Below are 19284 nucleotides of genomic sequence, written 5' to 3'. Positions count from 1 at the left end.
AATACAATTTGGTCTTTCATGCCGTAAGTTACTTTGGGGTAGTATTGATGGCAGAAAAACCAAAACGCTCCTATTTTTAAGCAAAAGGGAGCTTAGCAACATTGTAGGGGTCATAAAATGGCACCTATCCTTAAGGTCCCACATTCAAAATTGGAAAAAATGGATTCAGCGAAATGCAGGGCATGCGCAGAGGATGATGAAACGCTGGAACATTATCTATGCGAACATCCAGCCTTTAGGCCCTCTTCAATACGATTCGATGTACCAAATAAAAGTTTTGTATTTGTATTTTTAGCCTTATTATGGTGCTTTATAGGTCTTGCTTAGTGGCGTTTTATGTGCGTGGCAGTAGTCCGGCTCCCTCATCTACAAACCAAACTTTTTATGGTGCGATGGAATATTTGAGTAGTCCAAAAAGATTTATATGTTGCCTAAAGTAATTATTTTTTATATGAAAAACTAAATATTTAATTGGGCTTTCCTCTATATGTCAAATAAACTAAAATCGTTCAGAATATATATATCGCAATATATGTACCACATTTACTTTGCTTCGCCCATTAATAATAACGCACACGCACACTACTATGGAGTCAGCGAAGCACAAGTTATAAGAACGCTTCACCATTATCTTGATTGTTGATGGTGTTGCCACTTGTCAGCTTCTTGAGCGTCAGCACCAAAGCACAGCTAACATAAGCCGGCAGTGATGTGAGTGTTACCACTTGCAGTTCCCGTTTCGCCTCCATGCTCACATACTACATTACCAATCAAAACAAATCAAGCACTTGCCTGCTGTGCATTGGACGCCCACCCATGGATTTCACGTGGCGCTCGGGCAGGCTGATAGTCAAGCAGCCTGGCGGGTAACTCAAGTGACACTTTTCTGCTGTTTGTCAGTTGTGTGTCAACGCCAAACGTGTTCTGGGCAGTAACAAAAAGGAAACTGTCATCAAAATGTAGTTTGCGCTACAAAACAGAGATACAACATTTTATGCAAGTACAGTAACAACAATGGACAACACTTTCGCAATTGTCCAAGCAATTTTCGAGCAACTGTCGTGTAACTGTCATTTGCCCCCGCCACTCTTGCACCGTTTTTAATAAAACATGTCCGAATTTACAAGTAGCACGAGTTGTGTTGGTCATTTGAGAGCCTTGAAGTGCATAACTGAATTTCGTACGAATACAATTTTTTCCTTTCAAAATTTCCAGCTTGTAGTAGCCATTAACGTCAGCCCAATTTTCATTCAATTTACAATGCTTTTTGCTGCAGTCTGGTGAAGACTACAGAAAATTTGTTCCAAATAGTTCTCAATTGTATAATAAAAGCTGTAGCAAACCTATGAAAATTTTATTGTCCAAGTGCGTGAGTATTAATGTATACGTAATCGGGTGAATCCGAGGAATGATTACTGTATAGTTTCATGTTGACTTTAGGTTAGTGAAAGCATAATATTTTGGAAAGGGATAATGAAAATTTTATTGATAAGGTGCCATCAAAAACATGTCCATATGTTTCCAAAATACGATTTTTTCGTGAGGTATCGTGATCTTTTTTAATGATGCAAGTTGGTATTTTGAAAAAAGGTTATGAGGTCGATCATAACTGTGATCTCAATTGGACACCTTAGAGCATTGGTTCTTTGTGGTATCAAAACCACCTACATAATTGAACATAAAACCCAAATCGTCCTACAAATTTGTTGAAATGGCTAATATTAGTGTCATCTATACCTTATGGTCGCACAGGAGCGAGTCGTTGACCAGCGCCAGTTAAGCGCACATGAGAACCACTAGTCCAGTGGTAGAACGCAAGATGCCAATAACTCGGTGCCATTCTGATGAGAGTGCGGCAAAAGTTCCTCCTCTCGCTAGCTTGCCGGCTTTGTATTTGTTAGCCTTTCCGCTATGACCAGGTACCCCAAAGTGTCTGATGATGAAGTTCTTCTTCTTCTTTACTGGCGTAGACACCGCTTACGCGATTATAGCCGAGTTAACAACATCGCGCCCAATCGTTTCTTCTTTTCGCCTGGTGGTGATGCCCAGTCGCGAGTGCGACGACTGTTTGTTTGATGACAGGAGATATTCTGTCTTACCCTCGTTGACTGCCGGACCCAATTGCTTTTCTTCCTTGTCCAGTCTGGAGAAAGCAGAACTAACGGCGCGGGTGTTGAGGCCAATGATATCAATATCATGGGCATACGCCAGTAGCTGTACACTCTTGTAAAAGATTGTACCTGCTCGATTAAGTTTTATAGCTTGAATTATTTTCTCCAGCAGCAGATGGAAGAAGTCGCACGATAGGCAGTCGCCTTGTCTGAAACCTCGTTTGGTATCGAACGGTTCGGAGAGGTCCTTCCCGATCCTGACGGAGCTTTTGGTATTGCTCAACGTCAGCTTACACAGCCGTATTAGTTTTTTCACCTTATTAACAGGTTGAAGATGTAAGCCTGCAAATGAGGGGAGAGGCCTGTCGATAATCGTTTACCTCTTGTTAAAGAAAACCATTTCAATTTAACTTAAGTTGACGTCTATGCCCCTCAATTCGATTAGCTCCACCACGACCGCTCTGTTGCAAATAAGACTAAATATGAGGTGTGGGATGATATAGTATTACTTCATACTATTAATAGAAAACTATGCTCTTTGAATTAAACTGGAATGGTAATATCAATATATGCGAAAGAAAAACAGCCGGCTGCTTTAAAATCCTGATATTAGTTTTATGGTGGCGGACAAGTGTTCATCCGATTTAAGCCATTTCAAGTGCAGAGAAGCACTTTTAGGGAAAAACACGTTCACATGGAGCGCCAGGTCACACAGTCATTGATGATAATAGTATAAAGCACGAGATTGTCAAGAGTGGTATACGGCAGTCATTCAAAAACGTGACCAAAACTGATAAAGCCGTGCATTGTTTTTACAAGGAATGTAAAAACTCGATGAAATTATCTATCGGGTTGCATAGCAGCAAAACTCGTGAACAAGGCAGTATGTTAGAACTGTACGATTTGAATAATCACTGGTCGCAGTTTGGTGGCTGACAGATCGAGATGACTGCAGGAAAAATCAAGAGTAAGGTACTTGAAAAACAATAGAGCATCTCTTGTGAACTTGTCTCGCTCTAGCAAGGCAACGCTTCAAACAGTTAGGGTGCCAAGTGTGAAACGTTGAACTCGGACCTATTAAAATTCAAGTCAAGCGCAGACATCCTGAAGGATATTTCTACTCATGAACTACGAAACGGCACATCGTCAGGCATCACTAACTGTCCAACGCGGCTATTTGGCTCTTGATAAGCCAATATTTCTTCAGCAAAACAATGATTTCGTTCATAATTCAGGCAAACACATTCAGGTTTACCAAGTTTTCAAATCAATTTTCTACCTCTAAATTCACTCTTTTATTTCTATCGTTTAATATTGTATTTAATGCACATCAATATATGTATGTACAAAGTTGACGCAATAAATTTTATTTAGCGCATGCCTTACTGTATTACTTAAAAAATTAGATATTAAAGGTGAAAAAAGTAAACAAAGAAAAAATAGTTGTTCTCATTCAAAGTAAGATTGAACTCGGTTGAACCAAGTGAACTGGGCGTGTATTCGTGTACAAACACTTAAGGTGAGAGAACAAACTGTTTTCGCATCATACTTAATCTACCTGTAGTCAGCAGCTTTGTGAGAATTGTGAGAATCATAGTTGCTCCTTTGTTTTTCTTACTGACACGATATATCGGGTGTGAGCTTGATAACTTTTTTTAAAAAAAAACGCATAAAATTTGCAAAATCTCATCGGTTCTTTATTTGAAACGTTAGATTGGTTCATGACACTGAACTTGGTTGACTCATGTGGTTTCAACAAGATGGCGCTACATGCCACACAGCTCGCGATTCTATGGCCATTTTGAGGGAAAACTTCGGAGAACAATTCATCTCAAGAAATGGACCCGTAAGTTGGCCACCAAGATCATGCGATTTAACGCCTTTAGATTATTTTTTGTGGGGCTACGTCAAGTCTAAAGTCTACAGAAATAAGCCAGCAACTATTCCAGCTTTGGAGGACAACATTTCCGAAGAAATTCGGGCTATTCCGGCCGAAACATTTAAATGAAATTATCTTCAAAAAGTAAATGTCATGAACCAATCTAACGTTTCAAATAAAGAACCGATGAGATTTTGCAAATTTTATGCGTTAATAAAAAACGAAGAGATACATGTACCACGATGCAAGAAGTTAATACGAAGAGATATACGAGTGCTATGCACCATCGGCACTCTCCGTTGTATTACACGCTCTCTTCTCTTCGTATTTTACGCTTGCTGCTCTAAATGTCTGTTTTAGTATGTATAGGTATGATACATGCGCTCTACTGGTGGAAAAGCTACAATTTTCTGGGAAAAGCTTTTACCATTCGCTTACATCGTCAGCCGAACACAGGCGGCTGGCAGAGAGGTTCCTTTACGCCCAACTTTCCAACACTCTGGCGATTGTGCATGTCTAACATTGTTATCCTTTGAAGTATTTAACAAACGAAAAAGCGACAAGCATAATGAAGGCGTCGGTGGTAGGTGCGCAGAGACGGTGTTAGGGAGTTCCTGACACGAAATTTCTTTGCTGGCGCTACACCGAGAAATATTGCTCAGTTGCAGCTGTTAATTTAGTATTCTTTTTTTACGCTCGTTCTTTGGCATTTATTTACGCCTTGCCAACTACGTCGTTTTTGCTTTACTGCAAAAATTTTCGGCGCTTTTATTCGGTCTATTTTTGCCTAGTTTTGCATTTGTCTTTGTTTTTGGTTTTTCTTTCTCGTCTGTTTTGTCCTTTGCATTGGCATTTAACCTCGTGCACGAACACAGTGCGCGCATAATGCTGGCCGCCTGGCTTGGCCTCAATTTAATCAAGGCTTTTTGTTGCCACTAACTTTAGCGAGCCTCTCCACCGCAATCTCTCTGCCGCTCTCTAATTTCGGATTCTAAATTGTGACACCGTTCTTCGGTCATACATTGTATGCCTGGACAGGTCTACAGCACTGCATGCGCATACCAGCATTTAGTGGTACTTATGTATATACATACACACATACATATGTTTGCTATTCAGACGTCATAGCTGTGTGCGTTTGCTTTGAAAGTCCTTGTGAAATATTCTTCTTTTGTTTTTCAAACAAAATTTCATTTAAAAGTTTTTATCTGCGTTTGCATTTTACTTTCAGTTTTGCACAATTCCAGTGCGCAGCTTCTCATGTGTCTTCTATCGTTGTAGCCGGATTTCGTTCTTTGTTATTGTTGTCACTTTTTTGGTTTTCGACATTCTTGCCACTTTGTTGCCAATTGTGAATTTTTTGTACTTTGTTAAAGGCTATGCGTTGGTTGGTTTTTGGTTTTGTTGTTGGCTTGTTACAATTTGTTGGCGTTTAAAGTGTAAAACTTTTGTGCTTTCAAGTATGCGCTGCAAAGTCTTTTTGCGTACCACACTGCGTATGAGTAATGCGCTAATGAACTTTTTATTTGCTATTGAAGTTTTGTCTATCCACATTCTACTTACTTGTGTTTGAAGATACCAACACATAAGCGTGTAGGTGAGCGCGTGTCTGTATGTGTGCATATTTGAGCGATGGCGATGAAAGGCTTGAAAGCAAAACTTTTTAATTGGAAAAAATGCAATAAATGAAATGAGTGTTTGAACTGATAAGCACTAATGAGTTAGATGCTTTTGCGTAAGCACTTTTGTGGTAAAGAACTTTTAAATATGCCACTTTGTGGTTTAGTGCTCAGTACACATTAGAGGAATGAAATTCAAATTGAAAGTCTAACAAGTGAATTTACCGGCATACATACGAAAAAAATTGACTCGGACTGCTCATTTGAGCTGCGCGGGCAAACCTGATCGTTAAAAAATGTTTTTCTAGATTGATGAAACCCTTTGTATTTGCGTGAAATTTTATTTCCATATGCCAATTAGTGTGCGTTTGCAAAAAAAAATTAAATTAAATGAAAAAAAATTATTCATTAATGGAATCGCAAAGGGAGGTCGTGATCTGTTCAAGTGCGCCTGTAATTGTAATCCCCAACTATTTTGTGTCTGTGTTTGTTGGTGACAACCGAGCATATAAAGTCGCTTGAGCAAAATTTTTGGGCGATTTTAACTGTAGAAAAAATTTGTGAACAAGTTTCTTTGAAATTTTTTTATTTCCATTGAAATCACGACTACAAAGGTGTTTTGGGAAGCCAAGTTTATAGCGAACATAAGAGCACCAATTATTCAGTGCAGATCGTGAAGTCATCGGAAACTTGGATTTTGTGATTTTTCCTTTCTGTTAATGAGAATAACATCGAGAAAATTAAAAGAGCAATGCCTGAAAATCGTCTTGATTGTGGTTAGTGTTGAGGGTACGAAGTATGTCAATGATAAACTCGTGCCAAAAGACTTTAATCTTTTATAAAACTGACACAAAATAGAAAGTAATACTTATCAAGTTTTGGGTTTAAGAATATGACTTTGAAACTATCCAACAGTCTAACGAATGGCCCTTCAAAAAATGTCGAAACACCAACTTTAGTATTCCTGCGAGGCTTATAGTATAAAAAGTGTAAGGAGATTGGCTGAGAGGTCAAAGCGTGAAGCTAATAATAGAGAGTCGTATTAAAATTTGTGAACTTTTCGTTTTTCTCTGGTCAAATTTGATTAGCTATGTAACCCATGGGTTTCCGCGAGTAAAATCTTTTTTCAACAATTTGTTCTCTCATTAAAAATTAAATATTTAATTGGAATTTTCTATTGTTTAAAACAAACACTATTAACAATGAAATTCTGAAATTTTGGAAATTAATATTTTATTAATCGAAAGAAAGATGCGCCCATGTTGGCAGGATAACTCATATTTTAGGTAACTCATTACCATAGAACTTGGAGGAGGGAAAAAAACTGAAAATTGGATTTTTGGCAGACATTTTTATAAAAAAAAAATGAAAAAATCGCAATATTTTTTTTCAAATAGTTGTAATCGAAAAAATCTATATTCCAAATCTTTAAGAATTGTATTTTAAGGACCTGTGTAAAATTTATCTAAGATCGGTGAAGTAACTCTCGAGAAATCTTACCAACGTACTTCAAAAGCACAGTTTCCAGAAAAACGCGTTTACAGACGGCGCACTAAGCCTAGGTAGCCTCAATGGCATAAATTCTCAAGGCTGTATCTCTGAAACTATTACTCAGATCAACTTTAAAATTTAAGAAAATATTCTAGTGGTGTTGTAGAATTTAAAGAGATAAAAAAACATTTTTGGAAACGCGTAAACCCATGTAACTCCTTAATTCGCTCTCTGATCAAAAATAGCAAAACTGTTTTTTTATGTTTTGAAGCTGACGAAATTTTGGCCTATTGTTATTAAAAAATTTTGTTTCTTCTTACAGGACTGGTGGCGGCAGCATGTTGGGTGATGTTAATATATCCGCTATTCTCGATTCATTTAGTGTTAGTTACGACAAAAGAGTAAGACCTAACTATGGAGGTGAGTTCCACGATTTCAAATTTTATAAAAGACAAAGCTAAAAGAATCAAAATTTTAAACAACAATATAGTATATGATAAAGTGCGTCGTTAGTGTCTTATATGAAAGGATAAATACAATTAAGGTTAGCCATATGCTGAACTTTAGATACCAGATCCAAAGGTGCGGTGATGCACCAATATATTTGCCGCCTTTCGCTATACTACAAAAGAAATATAAGAATTGCCATAACCGTTTGTTTTACGGTCATACTATATCTACACACACATAAACAAACGCAGTGTTTTAAATACACTCACTTTCTAAGTACTCATACAATACATAATCTCTGCCTAAATATATCATATCTTATAGCAGTAAAATTAATGATTTTCTTAAGGAATGCGTAACTTTTCTGCTCTCAAAAATCAAATACTTAATCAATTTAATTTTAGTTTACTACTCATTTACTCTTTTCATGCATTTTCATATAATAAAATTTTGAAAATCTTTAGCTAAAATACATGTGCAAATAAATTTTATTACACATACACTATTACACAGACACAATAATTTAAAAAAAAAAACGAGGAATACAATTAATTATGATTACATCAGTGCACACTAAAAGCTCTCATAAGTATAAGACTAAAAGATTTTTAAAAAATATTTTTTTTTAATAAACCATGTTAAAATAAAAATAAAAAATTAACTTTAATGCGGATTTGTTTTTGTAAAAATTCGTAATATTGTAAGAAAATGTTATTTTGTTAACTTCTTCAACTATTTTGTTCACCTTTGGTAGCGCTCTGAGTTTTACTTTTTCTAATTTAATTTGCCTTCTTTAAATTGATGCAACATATTGCTGTTTCAGGACCTCCTGTTGAAGTCGGAGTCACCATGTATGTGCTATCGATCAGCTCGCTGTCAGAAGTTAAAATGGTACACAATACGCCCAAAATGTACCTTTTACTAAGAACACAAAAAGTTGTCTCTTTTCTTGTTTTTACAATTAGTTGATTTTAGTTTCATAGTAATGTTAGCATTTAGTTTTGAACGTACTGTCTTCTAACTATTTGCGTCTGCATTTTTTACACTTTACTTTTACATACTTTCTCTTAATTTGTTACATTGAATAATATTGCTAATAGTTGTTACAAATTTTGAACATTTAATATATTTTCTACTTATCTTCAGTTCTTCGTTTGTTGTGGGAGTTTTATCTATTTTGTTAGTTCGCCTATTGAAAAACATACATTTGTGCGCTGTACCTTTGCATATAAACATATTCCTTTTTCATATCTTGTTTTTTATTAATTTTGGTTGACTATCGTTCTCTTTTGCCGAGTCTATCTAGTTTTGTTGTGCTAGCATTTGCTCTATTCATAAAATGTTTCCTATTATTGCTGCGTTTTCATTTTAATATTAATAATTCTTAGAGGTCTTTCTATATTGTGATCCTAGAACTACTTAATTGTTATTGCAAACTGGTGTTTTGAAAAATTATACATAAATAGTATGTCCACGATAAAGAAAACTGAGTTAAACCTTAGGTGCTCCAGGAAAAAAGTTTTTGGAATAAATATTGCTGATTTATATGCGTATGTATTATATTTTATGCATCTTTAGATTTTTTATAACCACGTACTATACATTAACTCTGATTTCTTCCGACCATGGTTGACTAATACTTACACTAAAAGGTGATCCATTTAAATGTTCTCAGCTGTTGTAAAGAAATGCACAGAAACTTAAAATCTAATGGGGAATATTTATTATTATTCGAACGAATATTATTATTTTTAATTATCTCATATGTTCCATCCATTAAGTCCAATTTTCGATGAATATTTCTATCATTTCGACAGGTAACTGACTAACGAATAAGCGGAATTGTACGCATAGACTTTATACTTTACATATCCCGACGGCAAAAAGTCTAATTGTGTGACATCACACGATCTTGGTAGCCAATCGACCGGCACAAAAAATGAAATTAACTGCTCATCGAAATGTTCTCTCAATAAATCCATTGATTGATGCGAGATGTGGGAAGTGGCGCCGTCTTGTGGAAACCAAATGTAGCCGAGCTCATGAGCTTCAATTTCAGTTATCAAATAGTGGGTTATCAAAGCGCGATAACGGTCGCCAATGACGGTTATGTTCTCACCGGCATCATTTTTGAAGAAATATGAACCGATAATTCCATCGGCCCATAAACCACAACAAACCGTTGTTTTTTCCGAATGAAAGGACAGCTCTTAAATTTCTTCAGGTTGCTCTTCGTCCAAAATGCGGCAATTTTACTTGTTTTCCTACCCATTAAGCCAAAAATGGGCCTCATCGCTGAACAAAATTTTACTTGTAAACGTCGGATCTTCTTGGAACTTTTCAAGAGCCCATAGAGCGAAGCGATGTTGCTTGGGAAGTTCGAACGGCTTTCGTTCTTGCACAAGCTTTATTTCAATTTAAGGTCTCGTAAAATATCTTCATGTATACTCTCAGTTAAGGCTGTCATATTTTCTCTACTGCGTGCTGGACGTGGTTTATTCAGTCAGTACTTTCAATTTTGTGTTTAAACTGATATTAAAAGATTTCAAAGATTTCAAAGTTCAGGAAATAAATTTTTTATGAATTCTTCCAAATAAATTTCATCTGCTTTACATTAATATTCGTTCGCTTAAACGCACTTTTGCCAACGCTTTTTCCAGTCCTCGTATCTCCACTATCGTGTCAAAACGGTATACATGAATTTCGCTGAATAGTTAGAAGTAACACTTAAGAAAATCAGGTGAATACTGTGGTTGCGGAATTACATGGTGTATTAGCGTGATTATGGAACCAGTCGATACTTGACGCATATGATATATAAAACATTTTTCAAAATGGTGTGAGCTGAGCGAAATGAGCACCAAATCTTTGACGGGGCCCTCGTCGGCCGAGGACGATCTTCGTCCAAAACGCAGTTAGTCATTTACGAGTTCTCGGCTCGCTTTGAACTCATTGCACCACTCATACACATAATTTTGCTACATAGTTTGATCACCAAAGGCTTTCAGCAACATAGTTAACATGTTCGCACAAAAAATTTCCGTCTCGATGAGAATATTAAATGTAAACACTTTGCTCGACAAAATTCGCTTTTGCTTGTTTACAAGAAACAAAACGTGTAACTCGGAGATAATCTTTTGACAAACAGATATTTGGAAAATATTATAGACATGTCTAACAACAAAGGAAAAACATTTACGTGCCTTTCTGTTAAATGAAGTTTCTTCTTACTTTTTGATCAGATATTGTCATCGACCATGCCTCTGCACCATATAGTAGGACGGGGATGTTGAGTGACTTGTAGAGTTTTGTGTTTGCTAGTCGAGAGGACTTTCTATTGGGGGTGTTTTATACGTGGTGGGTCTCAAACCCAGCGCACAACTCTGTGGAGGGATGTTTTGTCATCTTACTTTAGCTGGCCCTCAAACTGGTTTTGTTTGGGCGCTCAAAGGACTTTCCTCACTTGCTTGAGCTTCTACACCTGACTCCATCTTCCAACTTTTTAATAATAGTAAACCACATTTATTACTAAGAAATTGATTAATTCAAATCCCGATTTATATTCTTACATGTGTCGACACTCCTCGATTCACTGAGTATACATATAATCAGACCTGATTAAAAGTCAAATGCGTTTTTGACCGTCATTTACATTTACGCACAAACAATTGATCTTTATATCTTGATAATATTTTCTACAAATCTTCAGGTTAATACATAAACTTGTAGTGTTTAGAACTGATTATTTCTTACGAAAATTTCTTCTTCAACATCTGGTTTTTATTCCCCATTCTATTGTCAGTTATTAAGAGTGTATAAAACCATAATATTGTGCAAAGAAAATGTTTTAAAAGGTTTGACTTTGAATTGTAAATTTTATATAATTTTTTTTTAACAAAAAAAAAAATTAGTTACGTATGTAGGAACACAAATAAGGTTTAACCTAGTTTTCGTATCAGTGAAAAACATTTGGGTGATTTAAATAATGTTATGTGCTTTGGAAAATTTATAAGATTATATGAGGTTAAAATTCAATTAAAAGGGCACTTTTTAGATTAAAATTAATTGAGAACTGTTGCTGTATCTACTGGTTTTAGAAAGGGAGCTAGTTTTTAAAATCCAAATTATTATCTTTACAATTTTTGACAAAGAGTGAAAGGCAATTAAAGAAATCTCAGTTATTATTAGGTTTGCTCAATCAGATTGCTTCAAAGCTTTTAAAGTGATGTTGTTACTTTAATTTAAGTATAATACTTATTTCTTAAAGAATTTCCACAAATGCAGGCATTCCATATAATAATCGTTAACAATTACGGATCACAGTTAATTCGGTAAAGTTATATTAATATATTTTATAGAGCACGAATGTCGGTCGAAATATAAATAAATTTATTGTATTTCAGAAATAATCACGATCACGTCATTAACCATTTGTAAACGCACATCCAAGTTTTCTCGATAACTACCTATTTTTATGCAGTCATTATTGCATTACACAAATTAAAATTCACGGCCTAAAAAACTCTGAAGTATATACATAGACTAATTGTTCCTACATGGATTCACCAAAATTAAAAGCATTCAATATATTGGCACGAAAAATTTTAATACACTTACACTACGTACCTCATGACATATATATATTATATACGTATAAACTTTTATTTAGTGTACACACCTTTTGCCATTTAATTTAATATTAATCTAAATTGTCTTCTACTTATTTTCGAAGTATGTTTGAACATTAAAATTTCACGTCATATTTTTCTTTCTTCGAACTCTATGATTACGTACAAACATTTTTATATAATTATCTGCAAAATCGACACATTTACAAGTTACAAAGGGTATATACAAAAAGCAAGAAATGTATAAAGATATGAACTGCCAAATATTTGCCAAAAAATAATATTTTTTTCTTAAAGTAAGAAGAGAATTTAGATTGATTTGGTTTTCATTCGACACTTTGCCATTCATATGACACGTTGATAGGTGAACATATGTTAAAAAATCTGCAGCTGTGAGCAGCAGATGTAATGTGTGTCAAATATAAATAGTTAAGGTTGAATATTGCTAGTGAAAGCGGCGTACAGTGCGTATGAGTAACATTTGCCTACTAGTGTATGGGAAGGTGTGCTTTTGAGGCATAGAGTGTAAGGTAAAAAATCTTAATAATTGCATATACATGTATGCATTATATACATTTTATACAACAACTTTCAAGAAGAACATGTAGTTGTTGCAATATGATTTATCTCTTTCTATACAAATCAATTCAGTTGAATATATGTATTTATATTACAGTGCTTTGAACGTACTTCCGTCTACCGCTTTCATTAACAGTATTTTGTGTATGCTGATAACGGTTAATTTTTATTTATTTGTACTACTCTACTCGTCTCGACATAGTCTTCGTCTTCGCTGCTTTCAAATAGTAACAAGAGATTATGCTTATAAAATAATACAATATGCGTTTGATAAATTAACGGCTTATGCAAATATCTACTTTTTTTGGATTTTTGGTTTTTACATATAAAATGCCCCGACATCCTTGAACGTCAAATACACATCCATACCCCAATTCACTACCACTAGCCACGGCAGAAAACTAAAAGCAACGAAGAATGCAAATTTTGTCCAACAATGCAAAAGGAAATTAAATGTTTTTCCCCCCAAACACAATTCACTAATGTAACGTACTATAATAACAAAAACTTGTAATAACAACTATAAGAAAAACAAGCAACTATACAATTTTATAACTTTATATGTATATGTGCTGCAATTACAACAAAAACGTGTGTGTGTATGTTCCAGGTCCCCCTGTGGAGGTTGGCGTCACAATGTATGTCCTCAGTATCAGTTCGGTTTCGGAAGTTCTCATGGTACATATCGCAAAATAAACTAAATACTCGTACATACATACAAAGTACATGCATACTTGTGTAACCAAATACACTTTTGTACGCAATTATAACAAACTTAAACCGTACTACAAACACAGCTACAGATATATACATAAAACCCATACAAAACAGGTCAAAAGTGGTGCTTTGTGTTTATTGTTTTGTTTGCCATTTGGTTGAATTTTGTAATTTCCGTTTTACTATGATTTTGATTACGTACAATAAAAATAAAGTAATATTGCAATTAAACAGAAAGTAAATACTAAATTAGCGGTGATCAACTAAATACAGTGGGGATAAAAAACACGAGAGTTAAATTTCCTGCGAAAAAAAATGTTTAATTTTATCTCGATATCATTGAACTATACATATAATTTTTTGAAAAATGGGGAGAATTATGTTTTCATGCATATTAAATATGCTGAGATAGTTTCCGTTTCCACCCGTAATAACAATCGCACTAGCACGGGTTTATATTTCATGTACCTAAAATACATAGCTCTTTCCTCTAAAATAACTGAAATTTTTACACATCCTAGCGTTTTTGTTTTGTGATGCTCATGAATTATTTCCACACAAGTGATCGAAAATAAAAATAAAAATAGCGTTGAAGAAAAAAAAAATAGAATGCCACACCAACTCAAAGTAAATACTACTATGAGCAAAAAGCAGTAAGGCTTTCTGCATAATTTTAAAGTTCTTAATTTATTCTCCAATATCTATGCCAACGTTTTTTCCAATCCTCGAAACAGTCAATTTCCCGAATTGCCTTCAATGCGAGTAGCGATTTACCTCTCAAAACGGTTTTCCCGGAACGAACCTTTGAGTTTGATGAATAGCCAAAAGTCACACGGCGCTAAATCAGGCGAATACGGTGGTTGCGGCACGATATTGAAATAAAATTTGACGAAAAACTCATTTAGAATCAATACACAATGGGGCGATACATTATCGTGGTGCAAAAACGGAGAGCTGTCGGGCCATAATTCCTACCACTCTCTATGAATAGCTTCGCGCAAACGACTCACAACGCTCCAATAGTATCCTTGTTGACAGCTCAGCCGGCCGGAAGATATTCGGTGCTCACCACACCTCGATAATCGAAGAAAACTGTCGGCCTTAGTTTTTGACCAGCAACGTCAAGTTTTTTCGGCTTCTGCTCACCTTTGCCACGATATTCGGCCGATTCTTAGTCTGTGTTCAGGTTGTAATCAAATATCCCGGACCCATAGTCAGTGATAATACTTTTCATGACATCGTGTATTGTTTCATAGACGTTAACACGACACTGTTTTCGAAAAAATTTAGTGATTTTGGAACCACTTTACATAAGCAAAAAACTATCTTTCAAAATGGTTTTCACTGATCCTTCCGACATTCCATCGATGCCAGTAAGAACTCTGCCTCTTAATCGCCGATACTAAAGCACCAATTTCTTTAATTTTTTTATGTGTAGATCATCAGATGACGCTGATGGCAGTCTTGGACGTGATTGGTCATTTTTGAATTATTTGTACCAATCAAAAACACTTGCACGCGACAAACAGTTATCACCACTTTTTCCAACATTGTGAACGTTTCCACATCAGAAATTTAATAATAATTTTTAATTCAAGAAAAAAATATTTCGAAGAATGGGTTATCGCGCGAAATTTAAATTAAAAAGCCTTACTGTGTTTTGCTCACAGTAATATGTTTTCTGCAAATAAATTAAGTGACAACAAACAAACTTTTCACTTTTCTCCCGAAGAGAGGATTACGAATCTGCTGAGATCAGCGTAAAGATAAATGCCTTCCATATCATTGCATAAATTTGAATAACATGATTTATGAGTAACGAAACTAGCGTTTAGTGCTTCCATCAATCCAAACTCAAATCTGATAACCATATTTTATTAAGATTCTTGTAGCTTTATTGCCACAAAACCTGGAAGAGGTGCAAACATGAAGGTTTAAAATTCCATTTTTTATTGTTAGGGAGCAAATAAAAAATCATCAAATTTAACTAATTAAAGAGAGAAATAAATTAATTCTCAAAAACGAAATAATAATTTTGTATGGACATTTCTGTAAACTTAACTTAACTTAACACACTCACTTTTATACAAAAATTTATATTTTTTAAATTTAATTTTTTTTATATAGTTTTATTCAAGTACTTATTTTGCTCACTTCTCGCTCTTAACTTGCATTTTCTTTAAAAAGCAATCGAGTCCTTTGCGACTTATTGCATTTTACACTGTTGTAATTTACATTTAATATATTCTAATTTTAATTAGCTGCTTTATTTGGAGTTTAATTAATTGATGTATATTTACGTGTATAAATATATAAATCTATATACATAGTTTTTTCACTACCGCTTTGCGAGCAAGCGCAAGTTTAAATAAATAAATATATAAAACATAACTACATACATTAAATCACTAAGCCAATGTTGATAATGGAAAATTTAACACACGTACTCGCTGTGAGTTTGTAAACAACTACAAATAAGTTGAACATTTTTGCATATGAGAACTTGTTTTTTTTTTGGAATATTTGCAATGAAAGCGTAATAGTTGTTGTTGCCTAAATAACTGAGTTTTGTTTAAACAAACATACAAATATTCATCTGTGTCACTTATAATTCTATCCTTTTAACTAACGCTGTTACTATTGGCCTTCTCTAACTATGACTTTCTATGAGCTCTCTTTCTTCTATTCCAACTCTAACTGAATCACCTATCCAACTTTCCTACTTTTATGCCAGCTCCAGCTCTCTTTCTACAAGTATACATACTAACATATAAGATTGTCTATATAAAAATATTTTACTCACATTTTATTCAAAATTTTCTAATTCATGTGTAATTGAATTTCTGTCATCTCTCTTCCTTATTGTTTTTTAAATGAAATGTTTTGTGCAACCGCATTACTTGTTTTACTTTATAATTTCTTATTGCGTATACACGTTTTTTTGATATCAGCGTAATCATTCATTTTATATACTGTCAATACATAACGACATAAAATATCATACTCGCATTTGATAATATTTTTTAATAGTTTTCGTTTATTTTTCAGCAAAATTGTCGCATACTCTATATACATATTTTTGATCAAATGAAGATGTGATCAACAAATACTTTCATTTATCAAATTTATTTAAAAAAATAAAAAAAAAACTTATTTATTAACTAATGCTTGTTTAAAGAGAATAAGATACTTATCTCTAAAAAAACTACACTCATACAAAAGCATAAATATTTAAAAAAATTGAAAAGCAACGAAAAACACTTGCAACATGCATAAACACCCCTTATTGTCTTATTTACTTTTTCATTACAACAAAAAACATAAATATCTCACACATTATTTAAACAAATACACTACATCAAATAAGTTACAGTTACTTTTATTATTTTTACATATATTCTTCATTAATAAGTGTTTCAATATTTAATACCACAAACAGCATAACAATGGCTAGTTTACATATATATTTGTGTGTGTTTGTGAATACTGATTTATGAAAAAAATACATATTTTATTTATTTGAAAATTGTGTATTTTAAATGTTTTCAATATTTGTATATGTATGTGCGTCTGTTAAATGCCGTATATAAATCACAACACATATACATAATTATGTGCTAACTACAAACATTCTTCAACAAAGAATTAAAAAAGAAATTTCCTAATTTGCGCATGATCAAGTCATACACATTTATTGTATAATGCATCAGTCAAATATTTACTTAGTTCATACAAAATTTGGTGAATACTAGACTGACCTAAACATGAGTCAAATAATTGAGGGTTACATGCAGGAAATAACCAATTTAAATATTTTTCCATTAATTTTGAAATCTATAACTTCATATTTTTTTTAACATATGCATTTTGTTATGTTTTTCTTTTTATAATTTTTCTTGCACAAATTTTCATAAACTTTGTTTAATTTTACTTTCCCTCCGATTAACTTGAAGTTATAAATTATAGACCGGTGCCGAAGCCTTTGAAAAAAGTGGAAGATAAAAATAAAATAAAGTTTTAACTTTTTCTCATCTACTTTGAGGTTATGTGAAATAGGTGTAAACACAAAATATGTAGTTTTTTTTTATTTTCTGCAACTTGTCAATACAATATTTGTCTATGGGGTTAGTAAATCTGCTGGAAATTGAGATAAACCGTTTTTAACCCTTGAGAATTTAACAAAGCCCCTCCCCTTCCTCTTCCCAACTTCAGACCGCTCGTAAATTATTTTTCCCTTTATTTTTCGCTTCAAATGGATTTCATCCAACTATAATTTTTTTTTTACTTTTAAAAGTTATCTATTATACTTTGGTCTATTAGGAAAATTGCATACAATATCGTGTAAGATTTTTTTTTTTTAACGAACTTGATATGTAGGCTAACACTCAGCAGTTCCCTGGTTCGAACTGAATGTTCCAAATATCATTAAAATGCATTTTCTTATGAAAATTAACTTTCATTGATTAATCACAGCTCATTACAGACTTTGTGAAAGATTTCTTAAGGACCAGAATTACTTCTCTTTTTAAACATAACATTAGAGTCGCGCTAAATACATTTATTCAATGGAACCTGCCTTTATGACACAAAACTCTACAACTAATCCATAGTTTTTAAAAAAATGGCTACTTCAATTTAAATGTAAGTATCTTGCTGTGTGTGTGGGACTTTCTGGCCTATTCAAGTGAGTTAGAATGCTGCTCATACACCTGGTCAGCATGTTTGACAATGTAGCGCTCCACGATTTTGGCTGCTAAGCGGCGACCTGCCTTCTGCTTCCTGGCTACCCTTGTCCACTGTAGAGCATATCATGAGTCTAGCAGATGTTCCCTTGCTACGGCCAACAAATCCGCCGCGTATATCGTTTAAGTTTCTATCTATTTCCACCGACCTTCTGTTAACGCCGAACTACTTGCGACTGGGGTAGCAGACTCCCTAGGAGCAGCACTCCCCCAGGACAGATGTGGACTTCGGGCTCCACATACTTTCACTTTTAATTGTCACCTGTTCGCCATCGTTCTTTTTATTTTTTTGCTTCTCCATGCTGAATGTATCCCCATTAAGAGGCCAAGGCGATGGTTGTTGCATGCCCTTAGGAGGCAATGAGTTCAGAGTCGACCAGTGCCATATTAATAACGAGGGAAGAGAACCTGCGGACTGCAAGGGTTTTAACAGGACGGGGAGTTGCGACATTAGTCCGTCAGCCTTCTCTCATGGGTGTGACTCCATCATAGTCAGGTGGCACTATGCCGCAACCACTAGCCCAGAGTTCTACCAAAGCACTGAAAGATATAATTCTACTCATAGTCAAGTTCAAAGCTGATATAGAGGCTAGAAATAGAAAGCCCGAGAATGCCGCTGGTCATTTAGCTTTACCTAAATGCAGAAATAGCATTTAATAAACTACAAGAAATCGTGAAAAAATTGCAATAAGTTAGGGATGAGTTCACGTTTAGTGGTTAGTTAGTAATACCATTTTTTATCGTTTTATATTTAACAGACATTTCCGTTTTGTTCTGTGAAGGGGTTGTATCCACTTGTGCAATTCAAGGAATATGTTTTTTGCATTTTGTCTTATATAAGGATATCTTTGAGAATACTCTCTGTCATTTTTGGGTTGATCTGGGAAATATTTTCATTATTTTGTGAGCGTATAAGTTAACAGAACTTTTTCAAAAAGTTGGTGAGGAAAATTTTGCTAAAACTTATTGACCGATTAACTCAAAATTTTTACACGACTTTCTTAGATGTATTTGTCGTATAATAACTGAAGAAATAAGACTTTTGATAATAATTTCTGTTTTTGAGCC

The 19284-nt window shown here is 34.3% G+C and overlaps 1 protein-coding gene across 9 annotated transcripts in view; it reads left to right on the top strand.

The window, feature by feature from the left end:
- The window catches only part of LOC126763138 (gamma-aminobutyric acid receptor subunit beta), a 106191-nt gene that overhangs the window by 28600 nt on the left and 58307 nt on the right, over window positions 1–19284 (top strand). For 6 of the 9 annotated variants that reach the window (XM_050480386.1, XM_050480392.1, XM_050480387.1 and 3 more), the window contains 2 exons: window positions 7423–7520; window positions 8374–8441. In XM_050480386.1, the coding sequence (XP_050336343.1) occupies window positions 7423–7520; window positions 8374–8441 (166 nt within the window). Of the gene's footprint in view, window positions 1–7422; window positions 7521–8373; window positions 8442–13367; window positions 13436–19284 lie in introns of all 9 variants that reach the window. The other 3 variants (XM_050480391.1, XM_050480389.1, XM_050480385.1) reach the window with 1 other exon arrangement.

Source organism: Bactrocera neohumeralis, chromosome 6 (assembly GCF_024586455.1).
Source record: "Bactrocera neohumeralis isolate Rockhampton chromosome 6, APGP_CSIRO_Bneo_wtdbg2-racon-allhic-juicebox.fasta_v2, whole genome shotgun sequence".
Classification (NCBI taxonomy): domain Eukaryota; kingdom Metazoa; phylum Arthropoda; class Insecta; order Diptera; family Tephritidae; genus Bactrocera; species Bactrocera neohumeralis.
This window is presented reverse-complemented; position numbering and strand designations above follow the sequence as displayed.